This window comes from Gobio gobio, assembly GCF_949357685.1.
Source record: "Gobio gobio genome assembly, chromosome: 4".
Taxonomy (NCBI): domain Eukaryota; kingdom Metazoa; phylum Chordata; class Actinopteri; order Cypriniformes; family Gobionidae; genus Gobio; species Gobio gobio.
Genome location: NC_137100.1, coordinates 65,065,104 through 65,079,961, shown reverse-complemented (window position 1 = coordinate 65,079,961; position 14,858 = coordinate 65,065,104). Strand labels below are relative to the sequence as shown.

General features: G+C 38.9%; 1 protein-coding gene across 1 annotated transcript in view; it reads right to left on the bottom strand.

Annotated features, from left to right (window-relative positions):
- Positions 1 to 14,858, bottom strand: part of pappaa (pregnancy-associated plasma protein A, pappalysin 1a) — a gene marked incomplete at its 5' end in the record, with an annotated part of 160,837 nt that overhangs the window by 39,527 nt on the left and 106,452 nt on the right. The window contains 4 exons of the mRNA XM_079815957.1: positions 1,683 to 1,830; positions 5,649 to 5,838; positions 5,950 to 6,151; positions 9,663 to 9,846. Coding sequence (XP_079672083.1) covers positions 1,683 to 1,830; positions 5,649 to 5,838; positions 5,950 to 6,151; positions 9,663 to 9,846 — 724 coding nt within the window. The remainder of the gene's footprint in view (positions 1 to 1,682; positions 1,831 to 5,648; positions 5,839 to 5,949; positions 6,152 to 9,662; positions 9,847 to 14,858) is intronic.

Here is a 14,858-nt window from a genome sequence, read left to right as displayed (position 1 = left end):
AAAATGTGTTTTAAAATGAGGGCCTCAAAACACACAATAGATATGTGTCCACAAGATTTTTGAATAATGGGTGTTGTTGCCAAGAGTTTTTACTTCAAACTGACGTGAGAAACATTGAGCCTACTCATTCACATAAAACAATACACGGATTTAAAGTTTGTAAGACAGTTTTTCTTCACAAAGCCAGTATGCGAGGAGGCGTGATAGCTAATGATGGATATCACCTGAGATGACAAAAGAACACAATAGTCCGCATAATGAGCTGCATAATGAATGAGCTTAATTCAGGTGTGTGACAGAGCAACAGGACAGATATATTATATATTATTATATTGTACTTATCTAGTAAATGCATCTTGATTTAAGAATGTTTCAATATTTAGACTAGAAACAAGACAAAAATTACTAAGAGCATTTTTTCTACATTTTTGGTACTATTTTTTTTTGTTTTTTAAAGTAGTCTCATGCTAAAAAATTAAATAATAAACAATTAAAATGAAGATACAATTTATACAAAACGAAATTCACTGTAAAGAAAGCAATTCACTTTCCACAAAAAAACCCTCCGGAATCATTTCTTTAGAATGTAGTCAACAAAGGCCTATTATATTTTAAATTATCAAAAGATTGTGACTGTACACAAAAAAATAGAAACTTAACAGATTATAATGATGTATACCACTTGCCTGAATGGTAAAAAAAAAACCGATATAATTATTTGAGTCTCTTTGGCAATGGTAAGAAAAAAAGAGAGCCGATCGCGCTGGCGTGACCGCTGACTCGAGAGGGTTAAAGACGCTTCCTCCGATTTAGACATGCTGAGGTCTGAACGTCATGTTAAAGGGTCATGAAACGCTAAACCAAATTTTGTGAGATTTTAACAGAGTTATGAGTGTTGAGCATCATAGAAGTCAATGTTACCATCCATTCGTTTTGATTGTTGGAGAAAATGAGTTAATTTTAAACATATTTGCGCTATATTCAACTTCCGGGTTTAAATTCATCTTTGCGTCAACGTCAAAGAATGTGACGTTTTGTCATATTATAGTACGGCGATGACTCATCGGTGTCTCAATTATTCATGAGTCTACGTGTCCTTATCCTATGAGAAGACGACTGGTTTAATTATTCATGAGTCTGTGTGTCCTTATCCTATGAGAAGGCGACTGGCTTAATTATTCATGAGTCTACAAGTCCTTATCCTATGAGAAGGCGACTGCCTTAATTATTCATGAGTCTGTGTGTCCTTTTCCTATGAGAAGGCGACTGGCTTAATTATTCATGAGTCTGTGTGTCCTGAGAGTTGGACGATCTAACAAGGAGGCTAAAGGCATATCAGGACATGAGAAGATAAGGCATGAAATGAGATATACAGTACCAATATCAAGAGGTTAGAGAGCTCTTACTAAAAACGATAAATTACATTTTCCATAAAAATAAAACCCAAAAATATAGTATAGACCAGTGGTTCTCAACCCAGGACCCAGGACCTTATAGATTAATATTAACTGATGATAAAGTTTCAAACCTGGGATGAATTTCCTGAATTCTGATGGTGTCAGCAGACTGAACACAACCATAGTCTGCAGCTTACATTCCAAACCCAACATTAAAAGTAACCTGCACAGCTCTGAATGAATGGGACAGAGACAGAGAGAGGATATTTGAGGGAGAGTTCGCACCTATGCCGTGGCCCTTCTTGCAGCTGATGCGGATGCTGGGGTGCAGGTTCTGAGGTAGAGAGCATTGGCCCTTCAGCTGAGGGCATAACCGGAAGCTTCCGGTCCAGTTCCCGTCCTTTCTGCAGCGGATGATATTGGTGCCAACAACCTGTGGAGATGGCAAAGACATGGGCACACATCACTGCCACACTCCGACATACAGCCGATGGAAACGGCAGATAAAGACACTTTGAAGACCTAAATAAAGAGTTACATGTTTTTGTCACGATTTACACCAGCCAAGTCACTTTTATTTATATAACATTTTATATGCTTCATGAAGCAGCTTCACAGTAATAAACAAGAAAATAACAGCATTAATGTTGTAAAATTACGAAATTAATAAAATGTTTGCTGTAAAGCAGCTCTAAAACAACTACCGTTCAAAAGTGGTCAGGCTCTGCTGTTACCACTCCTGTTCGAACCGCCCGATCCAAGCGGGACTCGAACCCGGGTCCACCGCCATGAGAGTCGGACGCTCTAATGGTGCATTCTAACCGAATGTGAATGACACAATTCGCGCGAGTGATTTACATGTTAAGTCAATGCAGAGATGCGAATAGGCATTCTGCGGCGCAAATCGCACGAATGATGCGAATTGAGCGTTTTGAACGCGTGATTCGCGAGAATTGCGCGAATCGCTCAAGTTGAAAAATTGAACTTTGGCGGATATTCGTGCTGCATTAACCAATCAGGAGCTTGCTCTTGTAGTGACAACAATGAGGAGAAAATCTGTATATTGATATCTGGTTCAGACAATATGATTATCACTGTGAAAACATTAAATGACATGAAACACAACCCAGTCTTTTTGTTAAATGCAAGTTTATGTATGATCAATAATACAAAAGTATATGTAAAAGGTATAATAGGCTATACATGAAATAAAGCAAACAATTCAGTCAAACATTCAAAGTCTGCGCTAGTCGGCTACAACTATAATGTAAAGTTAAATAGCCTAAAAATAAAAAAGTAATGAAACTTCACTTTGCCCTCAGCCTAAACGATTTGCCAGGGAACAAATTATAGATCCATGAGACCAAAGATCGCCCATTACATCTACACAAGACGAATTATAGCTGGAGACACCACAGAGACATCAGAGCCAGCGGCAAATGTCTGAAGGACTGGCCGAGGAAAGGCTGCTCTCGCTGGGGTTAATGAGCGCCGCTGATCCACTGGAGCTCACAACTCCGAAAACACCAGATAAAATCTTCAAATAGGCACTCTTTTTATAAATAAACCACACATTTGAGCTTTAAACAACTACATTATCGACTGAAAAAGTCTTAAAACTACGTTTTGTCACAGATTAACAGTAGATTTTAACCAAAAAAAGACGTGTAAACACAGCCCATGTCAGCCATTTCTCAACGAGACGAGCCGCTAGCAGAAGCCCCGCCCATGAGGAGAATTCACGTCTGTTGTGCAGTGAATATCACGTGGGAATGAAGCAAATTTCACGTGCGAATGAAGCGAGTAAACTCAAAATGTTCAAACGTCCAACTTCGCGCGAATAGAGCGATTTATTCGCGTCTGCAACCCCTAGCATCAGTCACTAGAGCGTCTCTTGAGATCAGAGGAGTGAGGTTTACTCGTACAGCAACTACTAGCTGGCCTCCATTACACTCACCCCCTTAAACCTCACTCCCATCCGGGTCACGGCACCAATGTAACCCCTCCTGTTCGGACCGCCCGCTCTAAGCGGGGCTTGAATTCGGGTCCACCGGCATGAGAGTCGGACGCTCTAACAAGGAGGCTAAAGGCTGCAACCCCTAGTGTTATTCACTAGAGCATCTCTTGAGATCAGAGGAGTGAGGTTTACTCGCACAGCGACTACTAGCTGGCCTCCGTTACACTGAGTAATATCATTGCGCTGCTGCACTCATGGTACGGCTCAAAGTTCCTTGATTATTACGCAGACAAAGAGTATAGTTCCTAGCCATATCGGCCTAGAAAATCGCAACTTTTAATTTTCCGTCTGTCTTAGTAACTACGATGTAACTACAGAAGAGTCAAGTTTTAAATAGGAAAACTATGGAAGTCTTTGGTCATTTTTTTGAGTGAGATACTAACAGTCTAATCAGATTCAATGATCTATGCTAAGCTATGCTAAAAGTGCTACCGCCAAACCCAGAGATCGGCTGAATGGATTCAAAAACGTTAAAGTCGGCGTGAAACGGAAGTTGAGATCGTATTTTTCTCCTTATTGTGACGTATATCTGAGTGAAACGGCTTCTGAAATTAGAAAAAATGTAGGGCGGGGCTTGATTTCGTCCTTCGGGAATTGATTGGATCATTGGAAGTTGGGCGTTGCAAACAAAATGGAGGCAGATTTGAATGCCAGTTTGCACTCAGTTGTGGAGAAAAACTCGATCTATCTCTTAAATAAATGTATTTTCTCTCTAAATCTTTTCTACATGTGTTACTGAGCATATTTCCTCACTTTTCGCTGGTTTATGCTACAGATTTAACTTATTTTAAGCCTTTATTTCTGTAAAACTTTTTTCTCAGCTCTCCCTTATAAGGGGTTCAAACACGCTGCATTTCTAAGTGCGAGCCGTCACGACAAGCTGTCCATCCGAATATATTGAGTAATTTTTACATATAAAAGCTTTTATTTCTCATATGTTTCTCGCTTTTTGCCTCAAGTCCTTCCCGAAGAAGGTATTGTGTACACCGATAAAAATGCAGCTAAGCACCGTATTGCTACGATCAGTGACAGGTTTCTGAGAGGCGGTGCAGAAACGAAACGCCACAGCACATGACCGGGAGAGAAGAGAAGTCGTTTCAATGGGGGAGGGAACGTTACGTATTTGATTAAAGATTATAAGGGTAAAATAATTTTTAAAAATGAATGAAGTGCACAGATAAATCAGTTATAGTAAACACTACAATATTGAATATAAAAATACGAATTGTAAAATTTGATTTCATGCCGCCTTTAAAGCTACACTGTGTGATATTTTCCCCCATCTAGCAGTGAAAATGTATATGACCATCCAGTGAATATTAGTTTCTGTTCCTCTCAATTCCGATTTCGTTTTAACTCCTACGGTGGCCGATTTAGTCCAAGATTAACATGGCTTCCAGCTCGACCTCGTCCACATTCGACACGTTGCCATCGAGTGTTAAAACGCCAAAGGCGAAGCTTGAATTTACGTGTATGTCCCTCTTTGGCTGATGTACTTTTCAAGATGGAGGGGCAACATGGCGACCCGCATTCGAACCCCTCACCCGTATGTATTTTCAATGGCATATTATAAACTTATGACAATACTTTATTACTTGAAAGAAGTAAATATACATTAATGAGCACATATATTTTTTGAAAGAACTAAGTGTTTTTAAGCTAAGAATAAACTAAAAAAGTTACACAGTGTAGCTTTAAAACTAGGGCTGTCAAAAGATTAATCGCGATTAATCGCATCCAAAATAAAAGTTTGTGTTTACATAATATATGTGTGTGTACTCTGTTAATTATTATTTATATATAAATAAACACACAAGCATGTATATATTTAAGGAAAAAATATTATTTTTATACATAAAACATTTATATTTATATATATTATTGATTATATAAATACAGTATATACATGCAAATATTTCTTAAATATATACATGAATGTGTGTGCATTTATATATAAATAATAATTAACAGAGTACTCACACATATATTATGTAAACACAAACTTTTATTTTGGATGTGATTAATCGCGATTAATCTTTTGACAGCCCTATTTAAAACTCAGGTGAGTTGGAAAATGAGTCAAAAATAATGGTGTTCCTTTAAACAGACAGTCTACTAATACTCTAATGAGAGTTATCGAATCATCATATAAGCAGATTGTAAGCCCTCAGGAGTGGAATAATTGCATTTGAATATAGAACCATAAACAAAGGGAAGTAGAGAATAAGACAGACCTGTTTGCATGGTGGCAGTTGAGTGTGGTTGGCCCCGTCGCAGTGGATCCAGCAGGTGCTGTCGAACCTGAAGCCGTCTGTGCACTGGTACATGTCATAGAAGACGGGCGGAGGAGCTGGACAGGTCACCGGCTCGCATGAGCCCTCTAACCAGCGGCCGTCTTCGGTGCACTGCCGCTTGAAGGCTCTCCTGCGGGAAAACAGACTGTGCTGAGGATAAAGGTGATGATCATGATGGATTGAGCGCTTTCGTGTGCGCTATCCAGCCCCTGTGTTGATGTGTGAATAGTCGTATGCGCACCTCTTCGGCTTCTTGGCCACATGGTATCCGGGTTTGCACTTGTATTTGCAGAGGGTTCCCACTTTAAGGCCCGTGTCATTGCAGCGTTTGGTCTGCAGGACGGCGTTGGAAACGGGTGGAGGCGCTGGACAGCGGAGCTCACACAACGCCTCCGGGAACGACCACAGACCGTCCTCCATACAGGTCAGAGTGTTATTAGTGCCTACACACATGTGTAAAACTGAATTCAATAGGTCATTAAATTAAAACAAAAATCAACATTGATAATAAAAAGTCATTGGAAACAATTCATTTTAGCTGTTTATTAGTACTTATAAATGCCTTATTATGCATCATGATTATATTCTACATCCCTTAATCTACCCAATACCTAAACTTAAAGGGTTAGTTCACCCAAAAATGAAAATTCTGTCATTAATTACTCACCCTCATTTCGTTCGACACCCGTAAGACCTCCGTTCATATTCAGAACACAAATGAAGATATTTTAGTGTAAAGCTGATGCTGAGAAAGGCTTCAGATAGGCCTCCATTGGCATTCAGTACATTTACACTCACAAGACCCATAAAAGGCACTAAAAACGTCATTACAAAGTCCATCTCACCACAGTGGCTCTACAATAATTTTACGATGCGACGACAATAGCTTTTGTGCGCAAAAAAAAATCTGCCTCCACGACGCATGTGCGAGAATATGACGTAGCGCCGGGGTTCGGGAAACCATGAAATGCACACTTTAACCCCATTTTGAGCACTACACCGAGACCTAAAGCACGATCAATGTAGAATTCAACAGCTTAGATACGCGCATCTTCCTCTGCTTGTAAACAAATCTCTTCTGGGTCATGTGTCCGAACGCCGGATCTGCGTCATATTCTCGCGCATGCGTCGTGGAGGCACACACGGAAGACAAGAACAAGCTGGATAAAGGTGTTATTTAGATTTTTTTTTTGCGCACAAAAACTATTGTCGTCGCATCGTAAAATTATTGTAGAGCACTGTGGTGAGATGGACTTTGTAACGAGGTTTTTAGTGCCTTTTATGGGTCTTGAGAGTGTAAATGTACTGAATGCCAATGGAGGCCTATCTGAAGCCTTTCTCAGCATCAGCTTTCAACAAAAATATCTTCATTTGTGTTCCGAATATGAACGGAGGTCTTACGGGTGTCGAACAACATGAGGGTGAGTAATTAATGACAGAATTTTCATTTTTGGGTGAACTAACCCTTTAACAACTACCTTACTGACTGATTAAAGGGTTAGTTCAGCCAAAAATGAAAATTAGCCCATGATTTACTCGCCCTCAAGTCCTCCCAGGTGTATACGACATTCTACATTATATTAGTCAAGTCAAATTTATTTGTATAGCGCTTGTTATAATGCAGATTGTTTCAAAGCAGCTTCACAGTGTTAAACAGGAAAATAATGCAGCAGAATTTGATTCGGGCGTACAGCCGCTCCGGAGAAAACGGTGATGTCATCAGCTCATTTCAATTATCATTCAGGGACTATGTGGGCAGATCAGTAATTTAGTTGATATAGTTAATTAAGTTTATTAATTAGATTTATTTGGATATTTAGTTGAAAATTTAGTGTCCCCAACTGAGCAAGCCAAACCAAAGGCAACAGAAGTCCATAAAAGTGCATCTATCATCATAAAAGTGCATCTATCAATCATAAAAGTGCATCTATCAATCATAAAAGTGTATCTATCCATCATAAAGTGCATCTATCAATCATAAAAGTGCATCTATCATCATAAAAGTGCATCTATCAATCATAAAAGTGCATCTATCCATCATAAAAGTGCATCTATCAATCATAAAAGTGCATCTATCAATCATAAAAGTGCATCTATCATCATAAAAGTGCATCTATCCACCATAAAAGTGCATCTATCCATCATAAAAGTGCATCTATCAATCATAAAAGTGCATCTATCAATCATAAAAGTGCATCTATCCACCATAAAAGTGCATCTATCCACCATAAAAGTGCATCTATCCATCATAAAAGTGCATATCAATCATAAAAGTGCATCTATCAATCATAAAAGTGCATCTATCCATCATAAAAGTGCATCTATCCATCATAAAAGTGCATCTATCCACCATAAAAGTGTATCTATCCATCATAAAAGTGCATCTATCCACCATAAAAGTACATCTATCCATCATAAAAGTGCATCCATCCATCATAAAAGTGTATCTATCCACCATAAAAGTGCATCTATCCATCATAAAAGTGCATCCATCAAACATAAAAGTGCATCTATCAATCATAAAAGTGCATCTATCCATCATAAAAGTGCATCTATCCATCATAAAAGTCTATCCATCATAAAAGTGCATCTATCCATCATAAAAGTGCATCTATCCATCATAAAAGTGCATCTATCCACCATAAAAGTGCATCTATCCATCATAAAAGTGCATCTATCTATCATAAAAGTGCATCTATCAATCATAAAAGTGCATCTATCCATCATAAAAGTGCATCTATCAAACATAAAAGTTCATCTATCCATCATAAAAGTGCATCTATCCATCATAAAAGTGCATCTATCCATCATAAAAGTGCATCTATCCATCATAAAAGTGCTAGATATATAGATATATAACAGATATATATACTTTTATGATTGATAGATGCACTTTTATGTGTATATATATATAAAAGTGCTAGATATATAGATATATAACAGATATATATACTTTTATGATTGATAGATGCACTTTTATGGTGGATAGATGCACTTTTATGATGATAGATGCACTTTTATGATTGATAGATGCACTTTTATGATTGATAGATGCACTTTTATGATGGATAGATGCACTTTTATGATTGATAGATGCACTTTTATGATGATAGATGCACTTTTATGATTGATAGATGCACTTTATGATGGATAGATACACTTTTATGATTGATAGATGCACTTTTATGATTGATAGATGCACTTTTATGATTGATAGATGCACTTTTATGTGTATATATATATATATATATATATATATATATATATATATATATATATATATATATATATATATATATATATATATATATATATATATATATATATATATATATATACACATAAAAGTGCATCTATCAATCATAAAAGTGCATCTATCAATCATAAAAGTATATATATATATATATATATATATATATATATATATATTCAAAAGCAGGTATCATATAAATAGTACTGAAAATAATACTTCACTATATGTATAATTAAAAATGACAAAATATTTAGTGACTGTCATGACATCTCTTCTTAAAAAACTTCATAAATCCCAGCACAACTGATTTCTGACTATCAGTATTAACTGGTAATAGTTGTTAACCACACTGAGAAGACTTCAAATGAGGGTTATAAAATCAATATCTCCTTTAAATTCTGACGGGATGAGTCACGAACCAAACCTCGGCGAAACACCTGTGACCGCACACGACGGGATTCCATGTTAATGCGCTGTGGCGCAACTGCAAACAGCTGCAAGTCACAAATGACTTGGCGGAGGAATTGTTTATTCTGATTATTACGATCAGAGTTTTATTCGTGATTTAGTTCCTGTTATTGCATTGAGTCAATTATCCTCCTGTACGCTGGGGAGGCTCAGAAGGGCATATATCAATGTGACTATATGGACATTAAAAGCATCAAAGTTCAGTAACACTGAGATTGTCCAGCTTTTCTCACCCACAAGCTGAGCGGGCTCCTTGCACTGGAACGTGCTCTTCTTGCCGTAGGTGGTGCCTTCTGGGAAATCAAACTGGGCAGGGTGCACATGGTACTTATCTGGTAGCCCACAGTCAACCGGCTCACACGAAACTTGCTTGTTCCACTTCCTATCAGCGCAGGTGATGGTCACACTGGAGTCCGTCTGCAGAGAAGACACGGCAGATTTTCAGCTAGAGTTCAATAAACTGAGCTGACACCAGATCAGCTCTGCAAAACCACACATCTGTTCCTCTCATGCATGGGTCTGAGATCAGTGCGAGTGCATTAGCATTTCACATGAGGTTTGAAGAGCCATTTCTTCTTGCATTAGTCCAAATTTGTATACTGTTATAAAGATATACATTGTAAGATAAAGATTCACATACTAGCGATCGTCTTACTTTTAATAGCATCTGCACCAAATTGCATTTGTTTGCTCAGTTTGGGCCTCTGAAATAAAATGTAGGTGTTTATTTTCTCAAGTATGAGCTCCATATTCTAACTATATCATATGAGCCATAAAATTGTGATGTATTAGATATGACACTAAACAAAAAACACTATTATTTCAGGTCTTGCGTTGTGTTGTTTACTGACAAAACAAGGCACAAAATACCCTTCGCAAGTGAAGCTTCTGATTACAAAATGAATGTTTAAAAATCTTGTGTTATTTTTTCTATCCTGGCTCAGACGTAATAATCCAGTGTTGGGTAGTTTTTGTGTTACTCAGATCCTGGGTCAGACGTAATAACCCAGTGTTTGGGTAGTTTTTGAGTTACTCAGATCCTGGGTCAAACGTTACAACCCAATGTTTGGGTAGTTTTTGTGTTACCCAGATCCTGGGTCAGACGTGACAACCCAGTGTTTGGGTAGTTTTTGTGTTACTCAGATCCTGGGTCAGACGTAACAACCCAGTGTTTGGGTAGTTTTTGTGTTACTCAGATCCTGGGTCAGACGTGACAACCCAGTGTTTGGGTTGTTTTTGTGTTACTCAGATCCTGGGTCAGACGTGACAACCCAGTGTTTGCGTAGTTTTTGTGTTACTCAGATCCTGGGTCAGACGTAACAACCCAGTGTTTGGGTAGTTTTTGTGTTACTCAGATCCTGGGTCAGACGTAACAACCCAGTGTTTGGGTAGTTTTTGTGTTACTCAGATCCTGGGTCAGACGTAACAACCCAGTGTTTGGGTAGTTTTTGTGTTACTCAGATCCTGGGTCAGACGTGACAACCCAGTGTTTGGGTAGTTTTTGTGTTACTCAGATCCTGGGTCAGACGTAACAACCCAGTGTTTGAGTAGTTTTTGTGTTACTCAGATCCTGGGTCAGACGTGACAACCCAGTGTTTGGGTTGTTTTTGTGTTATCAGATCCTGGGTCAGGCGTAATAACCCAGTGTTTGGGTAGTTTTTGTGTTACTCAGATCCTGGGTCAGACGTGACAACCCAGTGTTTGGGTTGTTTTTGTGTTATCAGATCCTGGGTCAGGCGTAATAACCCAGTGTTTGGGTAGTTTTTGTGTTACTCAGATCCTGGGTCAGACGTGACAACCCAGTGTTTGGGTTGTTTTTGTGTTATCAGATCCTGGGGCAGGCGTAATAACCCAGTGTTTGGGTAGTTTTTGTGTTACTCAGATCCTGGGTCAGGCGTAATAACCCAGTGTTTGGGTAGTTTTTGTGTTACTCAGATCCTGGGTCAGACGTGACAACCCAGTGTTTGGGTAGTTTTGTTCATTCTTGTATGAAGTAAAACAATAAGTTATATTTTAGTAAAAATGAATCAACACATTATGCTGGGTTAAATAAACAACCCAATTTGCTGGATAAAATCAACCCAACATGTGTTCTGTCCTATATTTACCCAGCCCTTGGGTTGAAAACAACCCAAATTTGTATACTGTTATAAAGATATACATTGGAAGATAAAGATTGACATACAAGCGATCGTCTTTCTTTTAATAGCATCTGCACCAAATTGCATATGTTGGCTCAGTTTGGGCCTCTGAAAGAAAACGTAGGTGTTTATTTTCTCAAGTATGAGCTCCATATTCTAACTATATCACACACTCTAAAAGATGCTGGGTTAAAAACAACCCAAGTTGGGTTGAAAATGGACTAACCCAGTGATTGGGTTGTTTTAAGCAAACATTTAAGCAAACGCTGGGTTAAAACGACCCATTCACTGGGTTAGTCCATTTTCAATTTTTAGTTTTTAACCCAGCATTTTTTTGAGCGTACTATATGAGCCATAAAATTGTGATGTATTAAATATGACACTCAACAAAAAACACGTGCAAAAAAAAGACTATTATTTCAGGCTTTACAGGATTACGGCATATTAGATGCGCCAACCAAAAGTCATCCATGTAAAGGCTTGGTCACATTAGTGAAACTTCAGTGACATTTTGACCTTCAAAAGTAGGTCCATTGTCAATAAAGTCGATGTATAACGCAACGCTTCCTCAGAAGTCACTTCCAAAGCAAACAGCTTCATGTTGTGAATATGCATGTTCAACAAACTTGAATCCAATGTAAAGTCTGTGAGGGGGATTTTTCTTTCAGTCATCTGAGCTCCTGTTTGTTGGTGCGATGAGCTGTTGCCTGCTCGATCCAAATCGGGCTCTCATTTCAGTTATGCACGAGAGCAAGACAGCTACAATCCAACGATAATACATACGCATCTTCCTTTAAAGCCCCACGTGACGCACAGTGTTTTGATAATAAGAAGACAGTGTGCTTAGTTTGGACACTGCTGTGCAAAATATGTTGGCGCATACTCTTGACCAAAACTCTGTTATTCCAAAAATGCCCCAAAACAGCCTGACATCTGGTTACAGCGCTTGAAACATCTTTGACCCAGGATTTTGCCGTAACTTCACCGTATAATGTGCTTTTGAAATACCTATCTTGTGGGATCTGACTTCAATACAATAACAAGCGGATAATATATTTCCTGGTAGCTTTTAGTTGCAAAAGAAATAGGACAAAAATAGGACAAAATGCATTATTTTGATTGGATGCAGCCGAGATAAACCTACATAGGGAAATAGTAGAGGTCGACCGATTGATTCGTTTTGCACAGATAACCGACTGCTTGCCAAATACATAGCGATACACACACTCACCTAAAGGATTATTAGGAACACCTGTTCAATTTCTCATTAATGCAATTATCTAATCAACCAATCACATGGCAGTTGCTTCAATGCATTTAGGGGTGTGATCCTGGTCAAGACAATCTCCTGAACTCCACACTGAATGTCAGAATGGGAAAGAAAGGAGATTTAAGCAATTTTGAGCGTGGCATGGTTGTTGGTGCCAGACGGGCCGGTCTGAGTATTTCACAATCTGCTCAGTTACTGGGATTTTCACGCACAACCATTTCTAGGGTTTACAAAGAATGGTGTGAAAAGGGAAAAACATCCAGTATGCGGCAGTCCTGTGGGCGAAAATGCCTTGTTGATGCTAGAGGTCAGAGGAGAATGAGCCGACTGATTCAAGCTGATAGAAGAGCAACTTTGACTGAAATAACCACTCGTTACAACCGAGGTATGCAGCAAAGCATTTGTGAAGCCACAACACACACAGCCTTGAGGCGGATGGGCTACAACAGCAGAAGACCCCACCGGGTACCACTCATCTCCACTACAAATAGGAAAAAGAGGCGACAATTTGCACGAGCTCACCAAAATTGGACAGTTGAAGACGGGAAAAATGTTGCCTGGTCTGATGAGTCTCGATTTCTGTTGAGACATTCAGATGGTAGAGTCAGAATTTGGCGTAAACAGAATGAGAACATGGATCCATCATGCCTTGTTACCACTGTGCAGGCTGGTGGTGGTGGTGTAATGGTGTGGGGGATGTTTTCTTGGCACACTTTAGGCCCCTTAGTGCCAATTGGGCATTGTTTAAATGCCACGGCCTACCTGAGCATTGTCTCTGACCATGTCCATCCCTTTATGAGCACCATGTCCCCATCCTCTGATGGCTACTTCCAGCAGGATAATGCACCGTCACAAAGCTCTAATCATTTCAAATTGGTTTCTTGAACATGACAATGAGTTCACTGAACTAAAATGGCCCCCACAGTCTCCAGATCTCAACCCAATAGAGCATCTTTGGGATGTGGTGGAACGGGAGCTTCATGCCCTGGATGTGCATCCCACAAATCTCCATCAACTGCAAGATGCTCTCCTATCAATATGGGCCAACATTTCTAAAGAATGCTTTCAGCACCTCGATGAATCAATGCCACGTAGAATTTAAGCAATTTATGAAGGCGAAAGGGGGTCAAACACAGTATTAGTGTGTGTTCATAATAATCCTTTAGGTGAGTGTAGGTCTGCTGTGATTATACAGTATGAGAGCGCCCTCTAGAGGCGAAATATAACACAAAATATAACACTGGAGTTTGTTTTGACACATGAGACAGATGCGGATGTAAAACAGACAATGAACCGGTATGTGTACAGTACACTACCGCACGTGTTTTCATATCATTATAAAGTAATTAATTTGTTGACTAGATGCTTCATAAGTGGAGAACAGCAGTGTGTTTGCCGTCGACGCTAGCATTAGTTCCTCAAGCGGTTAAAACTATGCAACAACAACACACGCAAGTCCGACCCAAATGTTTAATGTCCCGATTGTTACCACATGCTTGTGGAATATCCAGCTGGTCATTTTTATGCATTCGTTTGCAAGCAAAGTTGCATATTTAAAGCTAGTGACGCGAGAAAGTTCACGCAGCTGACAGAAACACATAAACAAATCAGAAACGCTTTTTTTATCATCGCTGTGATGCATTGTTATTTTGATTAGATACTCGTCGAGTGTTTATGAAAGCAAATGACGTGTGAGAGAATGCATACAAATTGTTATACAAATCAGACACATATGTACTGTATAATGTATGATCAATAGGTTTCAATGCTATGGCCTTTATGTAGATATTTAAAGATCGGAACTGAGAGCGAGTGCTGAATTACAGTAAATTATCACATCGGACAAGGTCATTTATAATCAATAAGAGTGCATTAACATGAACTAAGGTTAATAAATGCTGTAGAAGTACACTGTGTGCATAATTATTAGGCACGTTGATTTTCTGATCATATTTTTTCTGGCAGTACGTTTTGGGAGTTCATTTTTGTCCATCCTGATGTCGGTTTTGCAGAGATGG